Source organism: Geotrypetes seraphini, chromosome 1 (assembly GCF_902459505.1).
Source record: "Geotrypetes seraphini chromosome 1, aGeoSer1.1, whole genome shotgun sequence".
NCBI lineage: Eukaryota > Metazoa > Chordata > Amphibia > Gymnophiona > Dermophiidae > Geotrypetes > Geotrypetes seraphini.
This window is the reverse complement of record NC_047084.1, coordinates 385,320,128-385,332,394: the sequence shown is the minus strand read 5'-3', so window position 1 is coordinate 385,332,394 and position 12,267 is coordinate 385,320,128. Positions and strand designations below refer to the sequence as shown.

At 46.3% G+C, this 12,267-nt stretch overlaps 1 protein-coding gene across 1 annotated transcript in view; it reads right to left on the bottom strand.

The window, feature by feature from the left end:
* Positions 1-12,267, bottom strand: part of THAP1 (THAP domain containing 1) — a 62,543-nt gene that overhangs the window by 36,914 nt on the left and 13,362 nt on the right. Inside the window, exon 2 of the mRNA XM_033916708.1 lies at positions 1,122-1,317. Within this exon, the coding sequence (XP_033772599.1) occupies positions 1,122-1,317 (196 nt within the window). The remainder of the gene's footprint in view (positions 1-1,121; positions 1,318-12,267) is intronic.

Here is a 12,267-nt window from a genome sequence, read left to right as displayed (position 1 = left end):
CAACCCAATGCACAAAACTGCCGTCTGAGTGCTTTTCCCCTTGATCACCTATTTTCCAATCCGATCCGATCCATGCAAATTAGTAAAACCCCATACAAAATAGCCAAGTGATTGATGCACTAACATTGCTTGGCTATTTAACATCGGGTTTTAGCAATCATAAACCTCAATTGCTCTAGACCTGTCGGTAACTGTGTTACCGACTGATCTGCCTGGTTTTTTTTTCAATGACACAGATATTTTGCATGTATTACACATGCAATATCTGTCCCATACAAAAAGTAAATGAAAAAAATCCCCAACGGCCCTCCCCAACAACCCCTGACAAATGCGGTGCTCCCCCCCAAAAAAAAAAAACCTAAAACAAACGTCAGGAGGGACGCCTAACTCCTGCCTGCCATGAAGGCACTCTCTCTCCCAACCCCCAAAAAAGGCAGGAGGGATGCCCACTCTCTCTTGCCACCGGAGGCCCCCCTGCCCTTCCAGGCCCCCTATCCCGTACCTCTTAAAAGCTGTGAGCAGCAGGTACTGAGAATACCGCCTACTCCTCTTCCCTCTGACTATGACACATGTGATGCATGGGGAGGGGCCTAAGGCCCCAATTGGCTCAGATGCATAGGCCCCTGAGGCGTCTGAGCCAATCAGGGTCTTCCTTAGGAAGGAGCCTAAGGATGTCTCTGATTGCCTCAGGTCCCTCTCAAGGGAGGAGCCTGTGGTATCTTAGCCAATCAAGGCCTTTGACCCCTCCCTGTGCATCACATGATGCACCGGGGAGGGGCCTAAGGCCCAGTGTCTTAGTCGAAGGAGCAGGAAATGTTCCCAGTACCTCCTGCACCCAACATTTAAGAGGTACAGGGCAGGGGAACCTGGATGGAGAAGGGGGCCTCTGGGGTCATGAGGGAGTGGCATCCCTCCTGCCTTTTTTTCGGGCGAAGAGGGAGTTTCTTCGTGGTAGGAAGAAGTGGGCAAGAGGGAGTGAGCATCGATTGCTGTTGGGGAATCGGCCAGCAGCGATCCAGTCGGTAATGACGACTGACTTTTGTGCATCTAGGCCACAGTTCAGTTGAAAACAGCATATATCAATAATTCAAAGTAATAAGATGCTTAAATGTTTTGTTTACCTTGCCCTTGTTTTCTGTAGAAGAGAATATTGTAGGTACAGCATTTTCTTTCAGAAGCTTGTTGTTGCATGCTCTTTTGAAGCAATCAGGTGTAAAGTGTTCTGAACAAATACTGCTATACTTTGATGGTTTGAAATTTTTTCTTCTTACCGCAGCCTCCCATTTCTCACAAAGACCAGGTCGTGTAAGAGGGAACCTAAAATTTGAACACATTTGCATATCTAATAGGTAAAATAAATAAATAAATAAATAAATGTTGCCCACCCCTGCTCTACATATTTAGTCTAAGTCTCTTTTCATATATTCGTCTTTGCACATAATTTTACTTATTTACCGTGGCCAAGAAAGCATGTCAATTAGCTTAAAGCACCACATGAATATATTTACAAACTTTCATATCCAATTTTGATTCTTTTCTCCTCATCCAAATGTTTATACCAGTGTCTCTAAATTATAAAATTGCAAAACTAACAAAAAATTACATTTGAGAGTTATTTAAAGTTCTTTAAGCTATGTATGTATTAATTGTAACAACAGTGAAACTAATCAATATGATGGATGTGCATGTAGACATGGTCGGTACCGATATTCCGCTATCAGGGAAATAGAGTTGTTCTCGAAGAGAAAAAATCCCACTGGTACTATTGGTCATGCAGCTGGTACCCAGTATTGACGTTACCTTCGGCATCATCAGTACCACATATCTTTCGATACCCTCGGTACCACATCGGTTTATCGGCATCATTGGAACATGTCCCCAACTCTAAGTTAAGAGAGCTTCTCTTGGAAAGCCTGCCCCGAGACCTAGGGCATGGATGCCGGTATCATTGGTGCCGCAGTTAGTGCCTTCCATTTTACCGGTGTGTTAAGGCACTCGTGCATGCGCAGTGCGGTCAGTTGCAAACTTCCTAAAGTTCTTCAAGCAAAAATGCTTTTGCAGATGTCCGCATCGAGGTTCCATGGTTGACATCACCCACATATGAGAATATGCTGCCTGCTTGTCCTGGGATAAACAGATATACAGGACACAAGCCGTGTAAAATCTTCCCAGTCCTGGATCCCAGTTCTTCAATTTATACCCTTCACTTTCTGATTAGTTTGTCCCACATTTTTTTTTAAATTTCTGTCACCATTTTGCTCTCAAACACCTCTCTAAGGAGAGCATTCCAGGCATTTACCACCCTTTTCCATGAAAAAGAATTTCCTAGGATTACTCTTAAATTTATCACCCTGCAATCTCAGTTCATGCCCTCTAGTTTTACCATTCACCCTTCTCTGGAAAAGATTTGGTTCTGTATTAATACCTTTTAAGTATTTAAACCAGGGGTACCCAAAAGGTCGATCGTGATCGATCAATAGATCGCAAGGGGAACGCGAGTCAATCGCTCTGCAATATTCACGTTGCCTTTGCATTCTCCCTGCTTCCCCAATGCCACAAAAGCCAGGCGCGTGCAGCTATTGCACAAGCGCCGGGCCCACAAGCCTCCTCCCCAACGTCAATTCTAACATCAGAGAGGAATTGTCTGTCGGTTTTTTCTTTTCCAACTTTTAAAGTTTGCTATTATTGATGGTTGTATTCTGTATTATTGCCTTTTGAGATTTGTTATGGGAAAGAAGTTTTTTACATGCTATGCCTATTGATGGTTACGGATGCTTGGGCAAGGAGCTATGCTGGAGATACAGGAGGAGTGCCAGCCAATAGGACCACCTGTTAATCAGTTTCTCTATCTCCGCCTGCTGGTAGATGTGTGCTATCTCATTGGTCTCTGGATTCATCTGCTGCTGTTGCTAAGGAAGAATGGTATAACAAAAACAGAAAATGAATGGTATACAAGCGGCCAACCAGTTAGAAATGGTCCGCTTAGAAACAGAGCGACCCATGCGATTAGGATCGAAAGAGAGGAACAGCTGGGGAGCAGAACGATGAGGAGCGGTGCGCTTCAAGTAGAAGGCCAGCGCACGCTTACAATCAAGAGAATGCAGAGCCACTTCTCCAAGAAGAACACAGGAAGAACAATGGATTGGTTGATATGAAACTCAGAAACAACCTTAGGCAAGAACTTAGGATGGGTACGGAGAACCACCTTATCATGATGGAAGACAGTGAAAGGTGGATCCGTAACCAAGGCTTGAAGCGCACAACCTTCCAAGAAACTTCAAGTGAGCCTTCGCAAACGGTTCGAATGGGGTTTCATCAATTGAGCAAGGACCACATTAAGATCCCAAACCACAGGAGGAGGTTTAAGGGGAGGATGAACGTGGAAAAGACCTTTCATGAACTGGGAGACCACAGGATGAACAGAGAGCGGTTTCCCGTAGATCAGCCGATGAAAAGCAGCAATGGCACTGAGGTGGACTCGAATTGACGTGGATTTGAGACCAGCGCCAGATAAGTGCAACAGATAATCCAGCACCGAAGACAAGGAGGCAGATTGCGGCTCCTGTCGCTGGGTAGCACACCAAGAAGAAAAGCGGGTCCACTTCTGATAACATTGGCGAGTGGACTCCTTCCGAGACGCCTCCAGAACATCCAGGACTAACTGAGAGAACTGAAAAGAGGCCATCAAGTCTCGAGGAACCAGGCTGTCAAGTGCAGAGACTGCAGGTTGGGATGGAGCAGAGATCCCTGACTCTGCATAAGCAGAAAAGGAAAAACAGGCAAAAGAGGTTCCCTGGCACTGAGTTGCAGCAGAAGGGAGAACCACGGCTGTCCGGGCCACCGAGGAGCTATCAGAACCTTGGTGGCATGAGTGGACTTAAGCAGGACGAGAGTCTTTAGAATCAGAGGGAAAGGAGGAGACATATACAGAAAGAGGTTCGTCCAATCCAGAAGAAAAGCATCCACCTCGAGCCTGAGAGGGGTGTAAACCCTGGAGCAGAAACGAGGCAACTTGTGATTGAAAGGGGACGCATACATATCGATATCCGGAGTCCCCCACCGGGCAAACACCTGACGCAGAGTCGAAGAGTGAAGAGATCATTCGTGAGGCTGCAGAAGGCGGCTCAACTGGTCAGCCAGGCAGTTCCGCTGGCTCTGAATGTAGACCGCACTGAGAAAGATGTTGCGGCGGATCGCCCAATCCCAGAGCCGCATTGCCTCCTGTCACAGGGAGAGGGACCCCGTGCCACCTTGTTTGTTGATATAATACATGGCGACCTGGTTGTCTGTGCGAACTAGCACCACAAAGTCGCGAAGCAGATGACGAAAGGCTTTCAAAGCGTTGAACACCGCCCGGAGCTCCAGCAAATTGATGTGACAAGACGGTCCGCACTGGACCACAGGCCCATGAGCCCCCCAAGCACAGGCAGTCGAGTCCGTCGTGAGAACCTTCTCCAGGGGAGGAGCATGAAACAGAAAACCTCTGGAAAGATTGGTAAAGAACATCCACCAACGGAGTGATTGCTGCAACAAAGGAGTAAGGACAATGCGTCGATACACCAGATCCCGGTTCTGGTTCCACTGGGACGCCAGAGTCCACTGAGGTATGCGGAGGTCAAGTCTGGCAAAAGGAGTCACGTGAACCATGGAAGCCTTATGGCCCAACAGGACCATCATGAGACGGGCCGGGACCGAGGGCAGGAGAGACACCTTCCAAAAAAGAAGGATAAGGGTCTCCCGACGAGGCCGAGGCAAGAAAGAGCGAAGATGAAGAGTGTCCAGCTCCGCCCCGATAAATTCGAGGGACTGGGACGGACATAGCCGGGACTTGGGAAAGTTCACCTTGAAGCCGAGACTTTGAAGGAGGGAAAAAGTCTGATTCGTCGCCACCAGAACCTCCTGCCGAGACAACGCTTTGATCAACCAGTCGTCAAGATGGGGAAACACCTGAAGCCCCTGCAGATGCAGGGCCACGGTGACCACCACCAGGCATTTCGTGAAAACCCTCAGGGAGGCTGCAAGGCCAAAGGGGAGAACACGATACTGAAGGTGGAGATTCCCCACCCGGAATCTCAGATACCGGCGAGAAGCCAGATGAATCGGGATGTGGATATAGGCCTCCTTGAGGTCCAATGAGCACAGCCAGTCCCCTTCGTCCATCAGGGGATACAACGTAGGAAGGGTGAGCATCCTGAACTTTTCTTTGACCAGAAACTTGTTCAGAGCCCGGAGGTCCAGTATCGGACGCTGGTCTCCCATCTTCTTGGGGACCAGAAAATACCGTGAACAAAACCCCATATTCAACTGCTCTGGAGGAACCTCCTCGACCACCCGGAGGCAGAGGAGGGCCTGAACATCCCGCAGAAGGGGAAGTTGCGCCCTGGAAGAAGGAAACTCTCTTGGCAGAAGGTCCGGGGGTACGCGACTGAAGTGCATGGAGTACCCCTCCCGGCCGATGGAAAGCACCCACATGTCTGTGGTAAGCTTCTCCCACTGAGGATAGAAATGATGGAGACAGCCCCCAATAGGAAGGGGGGAGGGCTCCAGGAGGAAGGGAGCCGGCAGGCTCAGATTGGAATTGTCAAAAAAAAATGGCCCAGGCTTTGCCGGAGCGGGCGGCTGGACCTTAGAAGGACGCTGCTGCTGCTGGGGCCGCCTCGGGGGCGGGCGAGAGAACCCAGGTGTAGATTTCTGCGGGTATTGCCAAGGAATCTTGTACGGTTGAGCCGGAGGAATCTTCAGCTTGAGCCTCACTAGGGAAGTGAAGGACCGCTCATGCTCTGAAAGGCGTTTAGTGGCGGCCTCGATGGAGTCATCAAACAGCTCATTCCCCACACACAGAAGATTTGCCAGACGATCCTGGTTAGAGTCCATGTCCACTATCCGGAGCGAGGCCAGGCGATGCTTGGCGACCGCAAAGGCCGTGCCCCTCGAGGACAACTCAAAGGCGTCGTAAGCCGCCTAAAACATATAGAGACAGAGTTGGGATAGAGTCTCCTGGAGGAGACGGAACTCCTGCCGACGAGGAGCAGACACGTCCGACTGGAAAGAGTGGAGGGCGTCCACACAGTATCTAAAGATAGGACGCGAAGGTAAAATTATAATTGAGAACTCGGTTTGCCATCATCGAGTTCTGCTAGAGACGGCGTCTGAACTTGTCCATCGTATGCCCTTCCCTGCCCAGAGGGGCAGCAGCGTAGACTTTGGAGGGATTAGACTTCTTTAATGAAGATTTCACTACCAGGGACTGATGGGAAAACTGCGCATTCTCAAATCCTTTGACTGGGACCGTCCGGTAACGGGACTCCATTTTGGAGGGAATGGCAGTTACAGCATAAGGAGTCTCCAGATTCCGGAAAAATGTCTGCTAGAGCACCTGATACAGAGGCAAATGGATTGCCTCATGGGGAGGATGAGGGAGCCCCATCTCCGACAAATACTCGGGATTCGGACTGGAGATCCAGCTTCAGAGCCTTGCCCATGTCCGAGACAAACCGGATAAAGGAGGAGGTTCGAGAAGAAGACTCATCCTCCATTGGCGAACTAGAGCGAAATCTAGTAGCAGCAGAGAAAGAGGGGGAGACCTCCTTCAAATAATAGGCAGAAGCCTCTGAGTCTCGAGAACGGGACACCGAGGACGTCCTACTGAACTGCCTCGGAGGTGTCAAGGAACGGCCTCGCTGAAGACAACTCGGGGAGGAACCTGGCGTCCGAGGCACCACCATCCGAAGTATCGGAGAAGCCGGTGGGAAAGAATTCCCCCACAGGTGTTTTTAACCAGGACTCAGAAACCCCTCGCCCCGAAGAAAGAGGTGGGGAAGGAGTCCGATGAGGCCTCACAACCAACGCCCAAGTCACCATGGACCCGGTGTGTTTCACGGTTGAGGACCAGCCTCGATGTGGCGGGGAAGACCTCTGCCACTTCGAAAGTACAAGGTGCGAGGAAAAGTCATAGTCCGGAGTCCCGCCCGGGACTCCCGGAGAGTCGCAGGCCTCGAATCAGGAGAAGAGGAACCACTCGAGGGCAAGCAGCGGGACTTGCGAGACATGACTCGAGGAACTTTGGAGGGAGGCCCAGGCTGGTCAGACTGGGACCGGGTCGAAGCCAGGTAACTGACCCAGAACCGAGGTAATCTGCAAAGTAAGGATAGCTTTAAGCATGTTCTTGAACATAGGCACCGAGACCAGTGAATGCTGGGGTTGAAGTGCAGCAGTGCGCTCCTTTGGGGGCGACCTCGAGGAAGAGTATTCCCTATGTGAGGAGGCATGCTTAGGACGATGTCTCGAAAAGGCCAACGAAGTAGCACTCGCATGAGACTCCGAGAGAGGCTTCTTTGCTGGCACACCTGCGGAAGGAAGAGGAGATTTACCCGAGGCCAGGGTGGCAGGAGGAGCCGAAGTCGGGGCCTTCGAGGTCGAGGACGACTTCACCGAGGTCTTCGAAGTCGAGGCCCCCACTGTCGGGGCCGAGGCTGAGGCTGTCCTCGCTGTCTCCATGGGACCAAAAAGTTGGAGGGTTTTGGCCACTCGCTGATGAAAAGCCCGCGGCTGAAGAATAGCACAACACGAGTAAGACTCAGCATGATATTCAGCCCCAAGACACTCCACACACCAACGAAGGGGGTCGGTGATGGAGATCACCCGGGCACACTTAGTGCAGTTCTTAAACTGTAGAGGCTGGGACATAAGAAAAAATACAGCCATGGCCCTGCGAGGCTGGGCGGCCTGACAAAAACCGGTAGCCCGGTCAAAAAAAAAGTACGGGATTTTTTTTTTTTTTTAACAAGACAAGACGCGCCGCACAGCGACTCACCCGAAAACAATAAAGCAAGCCGCAGTACAAAGAGGCACTCCGAATTCGCGCAGAGCAGGCTTCTGGCTCCACGGAAAACTTAGAACTGAGGCCACGCTGAGGAGATGCATGCCCTGAGTCGGGCGGGAGGGGCACTCACACATGCGCTGCACACTTGCAAGCTTGAAGATCTTCAAGCAAGTCTGCTTACGAGACCGTCCCCTAGGGGGCTCCGTAGATGACGTCACCCACATGTAGAAAATTTGCTGCCTGCTTGTCCTGGGATAATGCAGATTTCCACACTGCAAACGCTCTCCACTTCTGCAGTTATAGATACTTTTAAGAAACTAGAGTTGATAGACAATTTGGCTAGAGTTAAAAATCTGAGATTGGTTAATTTTCCTATTACTCATTTGATTTCACCTGAGATTCTCTTAAGAGAGTACATTAAAGAGACCTTAGGACTGCAGAATGTTGATACATTTTCCATATCTAATTGTTACTATATTCCCACACAAAAAGGTACCTATTGAGCAAGCTTTAGATCAGCTTGTATCTATTGAATGCAATCAAACAAATTTTCTTGAAGATTTGCAGGATGTGACAAACTAAAGATCTATCCTCTTAGTGACTTGCTAAAATGATGGTGCTAAAATGTTGATAATGAAGCTCTACTTTAAAAATAAGAAGGCAGTCTTTTGTGGTGCTGTTTTCATTTTTCCAGATATGGCCAAGGCAACACAACTCAGATGTAAAGCCTTTTTGGATTTGAAACCTAAGAGTTGTGGCCTTAGGTGCCATGTTCTACTTGAAATTTCCATGCAAAGTAAGGATTTTGTTTCTGGGATCCAACTCAATTAGAACAATTTCTTAAATTACATGAAGGGTTAAAATAGCCAATTTCTCTTTTTAAAGAAGAGTGACAGAAAAATTATTATGCCTTAAAAATTTTTGGATTTTGTATCCTAAATTTCCTATTAATTATATAATACAGAAATAAAAGTATCTTCTCTCATAAACCCCCTCTTTTACAAAACCGCAGCGCAATTTTAAGTATCGACCACAGCAGTAACGGCTCTGATGCTCTTAGAATTCCTATGAGCGTTAGAGCTACTACCACCATGGCAGGCACTAAAAACCACGCTATGGTTTTGTAAAGGGGGGAAATGGGTTAGATGGAAGTTTATGTATAAGATGGCTTTATCTTTGTTAAGTTTTTTTGAGAATTTCCATATCCTGAATTTTTATAAAGATTTATTCAATAAAGTGATTATTTTTTTTTTTAAAGGGAGTCTACTGAGAGTAGCTTTGGAGACAGAATCTCTAGCCCACACTCTGACTCAGAGCATTCTACAGGCAGAAATTGAATAAGCAGAAGCCTTTACTCATGATCCGAATAGTGTCAGAGAGAGAGCATCTGCCACATAATCCACCCCAGACATGAGGAGCTGAGGTACGGGCTCATTAACCTCCAGAATAGACTGGAAAGACAGGAACATGTCACAAAGGATGCCACCGAGGCTGCTTTGACCCCAAAGTCAAGGTCTCGAAAAGCCACTTGAGAACTACATCCACTCGGCGGAATTATTATTATAAGGAATTATTAAGTATGTATGAATTAGTTCTATTTACTCATTTATTTAGCAAGTGTTGTGTGATATTATGTACTGAGTTTCATGTATATCTTTGGACATTGTGTGAACAATAATTAGTTATTATTTACTGCTGGCTTATGAATTATATTTTTATATCTATAATAAAACTTTTTCATAAAGCCCTGATCTCTATTTTTGTATAAGTTGGCAAAGAGTATAGATCCCTGGGATAAAGTGTTTATGGTTTCCCTAGCAACTAAGAGACACGCAACTTGTTTATGTTACGCTAATTAGTATACTCATAAATCTACCTACACTCCCTCCCCTCCTTCCCATGCGGCAAGGCAAGTGGCACAATGATGCTCCTTCAGTGCACAATTTGCACAATCGTGGAATAAATTAGGGGTAAAAGAGCCTAAGGACTCCATTCCCACTATGTTTGAGGTAAAATGAGAAGTTTTGAAGCTGCAGGAGACTTTTGAAAAAAAAAAAAAATTGCTAAAATCCAATATAGCTACCGGCAGAATGTTGGTGCCAAAAAACACTCTAAAAATGGCAAAATAAAATGTAAAAACCGGTGAATTTAGGATTTTAGGGGTGGAAGAAAATATGGGAACAAGCACAAATCAACAAAATCTTGATTTTTCAGACAACTGCCCCCCAACCAAAAAAAACCCCTATTTACCTCCCAGGCAATGACAACCTTAGTCACGGTGACCTGTGCTGGCAATGTGCTACAGCCTGCTTCAGCCCTCAACAGTAGCTGGAAAGGGAGAAGAAATTGCTGCCTCATCAAGAACTTCTCCTCCAATGCTGATCTTCAGGCTGCCAGTTGGAAACAATGCCAGTCGGACACGATGTCTGACTGAGCTCTCTCCACCTCCCGCAGACCGACGGATACATAAAACCAGAAGAGGGAAGGCGAAAACACAGCCAGCATCCTACAAGACTAACTGCCTGCACTCAAACCCCTGCATAGAAATTGGTAAGCAATGCTAACCAGAGAAGGCCCCAAGCTCCAAAAACATTTCTACAGACTGGCTAACAGATAAACCAGTCTGCTTCTTCTCCACTCAGGCAGAGCCAAACCCTGGAATTGGGAAGCTCTGAGCACCGAAAACTGAAGAAAAAACTAGACTAAAATAAAGAAAAAGGCAAAAAAAAAGGCAGAGCAGAATACTCCTTTAGGCTCAAGTGCAGAAAGGAAAAAACTGTAGGTGGCAGTGTAGCTCTCTGTGAAGTAGGAGGGTTATAGAAAAAAAAAAAACAACCCCAGAATGGATTCCTTCTACAGAAGCTCGCAGCCACAGGGAGATTATAGTACTCACTTGTCCAGAATGACACACATATTACACTATATGAACTGACTGAAAGAATGGAAAACAAAATAATGTCCAAATAATAATATAATATGACAAGCTTGATGGAACACTTATAGTGTATATAATGTGATTGAAATCAAGGGAGAAAAAGACCTCAAAATACCCCTAAAGTGTGATCAATGAAGTCACAAATATTTTGGGGTTAGGTATCATCACCGGTCAAAAACCCTTGAATTTTTTAATATTTTTAAATTTTCATTAATGTTTATTAATTTTCATTGATTTTTAATTTATTCTTCTTTTATTTTAAATACCAATATGTATCAATTTAGAACATAAATGTTTCCTTCTAAGTAATTGAGCAATCAAGTGACCAGCAACTGTTGGTTCAATATCACAATAATCATTCTATTTGTATTTAGAAATAGTAAGCACTTATCTTTATTAAAGATAAGTGCTTACTATTTCTAAATACAAATAGAATGATTATTGTGATATTGAACCAACAGTTGCTGGTCACTTGATTGCTCAATTACTTAGAAGGAAACATTTATGTTCTAAATTGATACATATTGGTATTTAAAATTAAAGAAGAATAAATTAAAAATCAATGAAAATTAATAAACATTAATGAAAATTTAAAAATATTAAAAAATTCAAGGGTTTTTGACCGGTGATGATACCTAACCCCAAAATATTTGTGACTTCATTGATCACACTTTAGGGGTATTTTGAGGTCTTTTTCTCCCTTGATTTCAATCACATTATATACACTATAAGTGTTCCATCAAGCTTGTCACACATATTACACTAGAAATTCCTTTTTTACCTTTGTTGTCTGGAGATTTATTTTTCTAACAAGTTGGTTCAAGTTTCTCTGTTTACTGCTTTCCTGTCTTCTGCAAATTCTTCTTAAAGAAGTTGTTGTCCATTGGGACCTTCTATCGTGGTCCAGTATGTCTCTCTTCCCTCCCTCCCATTGTACCACATCCTCATTCCATTCTATCCTAGATCATTCTCCTTCTTTATCCCCTCCCCACACCTACAAAGCATTTCTCTCTCTCTCTTTCTCCTCCACCCACATGTGCAACATGTCTTCCTCTCTCTTTCACATCTACTCTTTCGCTCTCATTCTCTCACCTGCTGCAAAAGGTCTGTAACCCGTACATGACAAGATGTTTGGATAAACTACAGCAGAGCTTCTCAACACGCAGTAAACGAGCCACTTGTTGGGGGTATGCGACACTGTGTGGGTCTCCCGCCCCACTTCCTTCTTAACAGATGCTGCTGGGGATCCTATGCCCTTCTTCCTGCTCTCTAGCTGCATGCCTCCTTCCAGGCCGAAGCCGACCCGGAAGGCTTCCCTCCGATGTCAGAGCTGGCGTCGGAGAGAAGCCTCACGGGTCAGCTGGTGATCCCAATTACCTCCTTCCTACCTTCTGCATTTGTTGCAGGAACGTGGGCAGCAGCTCTTACACAATGCAGGTGGCTGACTGGAAGCCTTCTCTCTGATGTCATAGGGAAGGCTTGTGGGTCAGACACTTGAGGCATGTAAGAA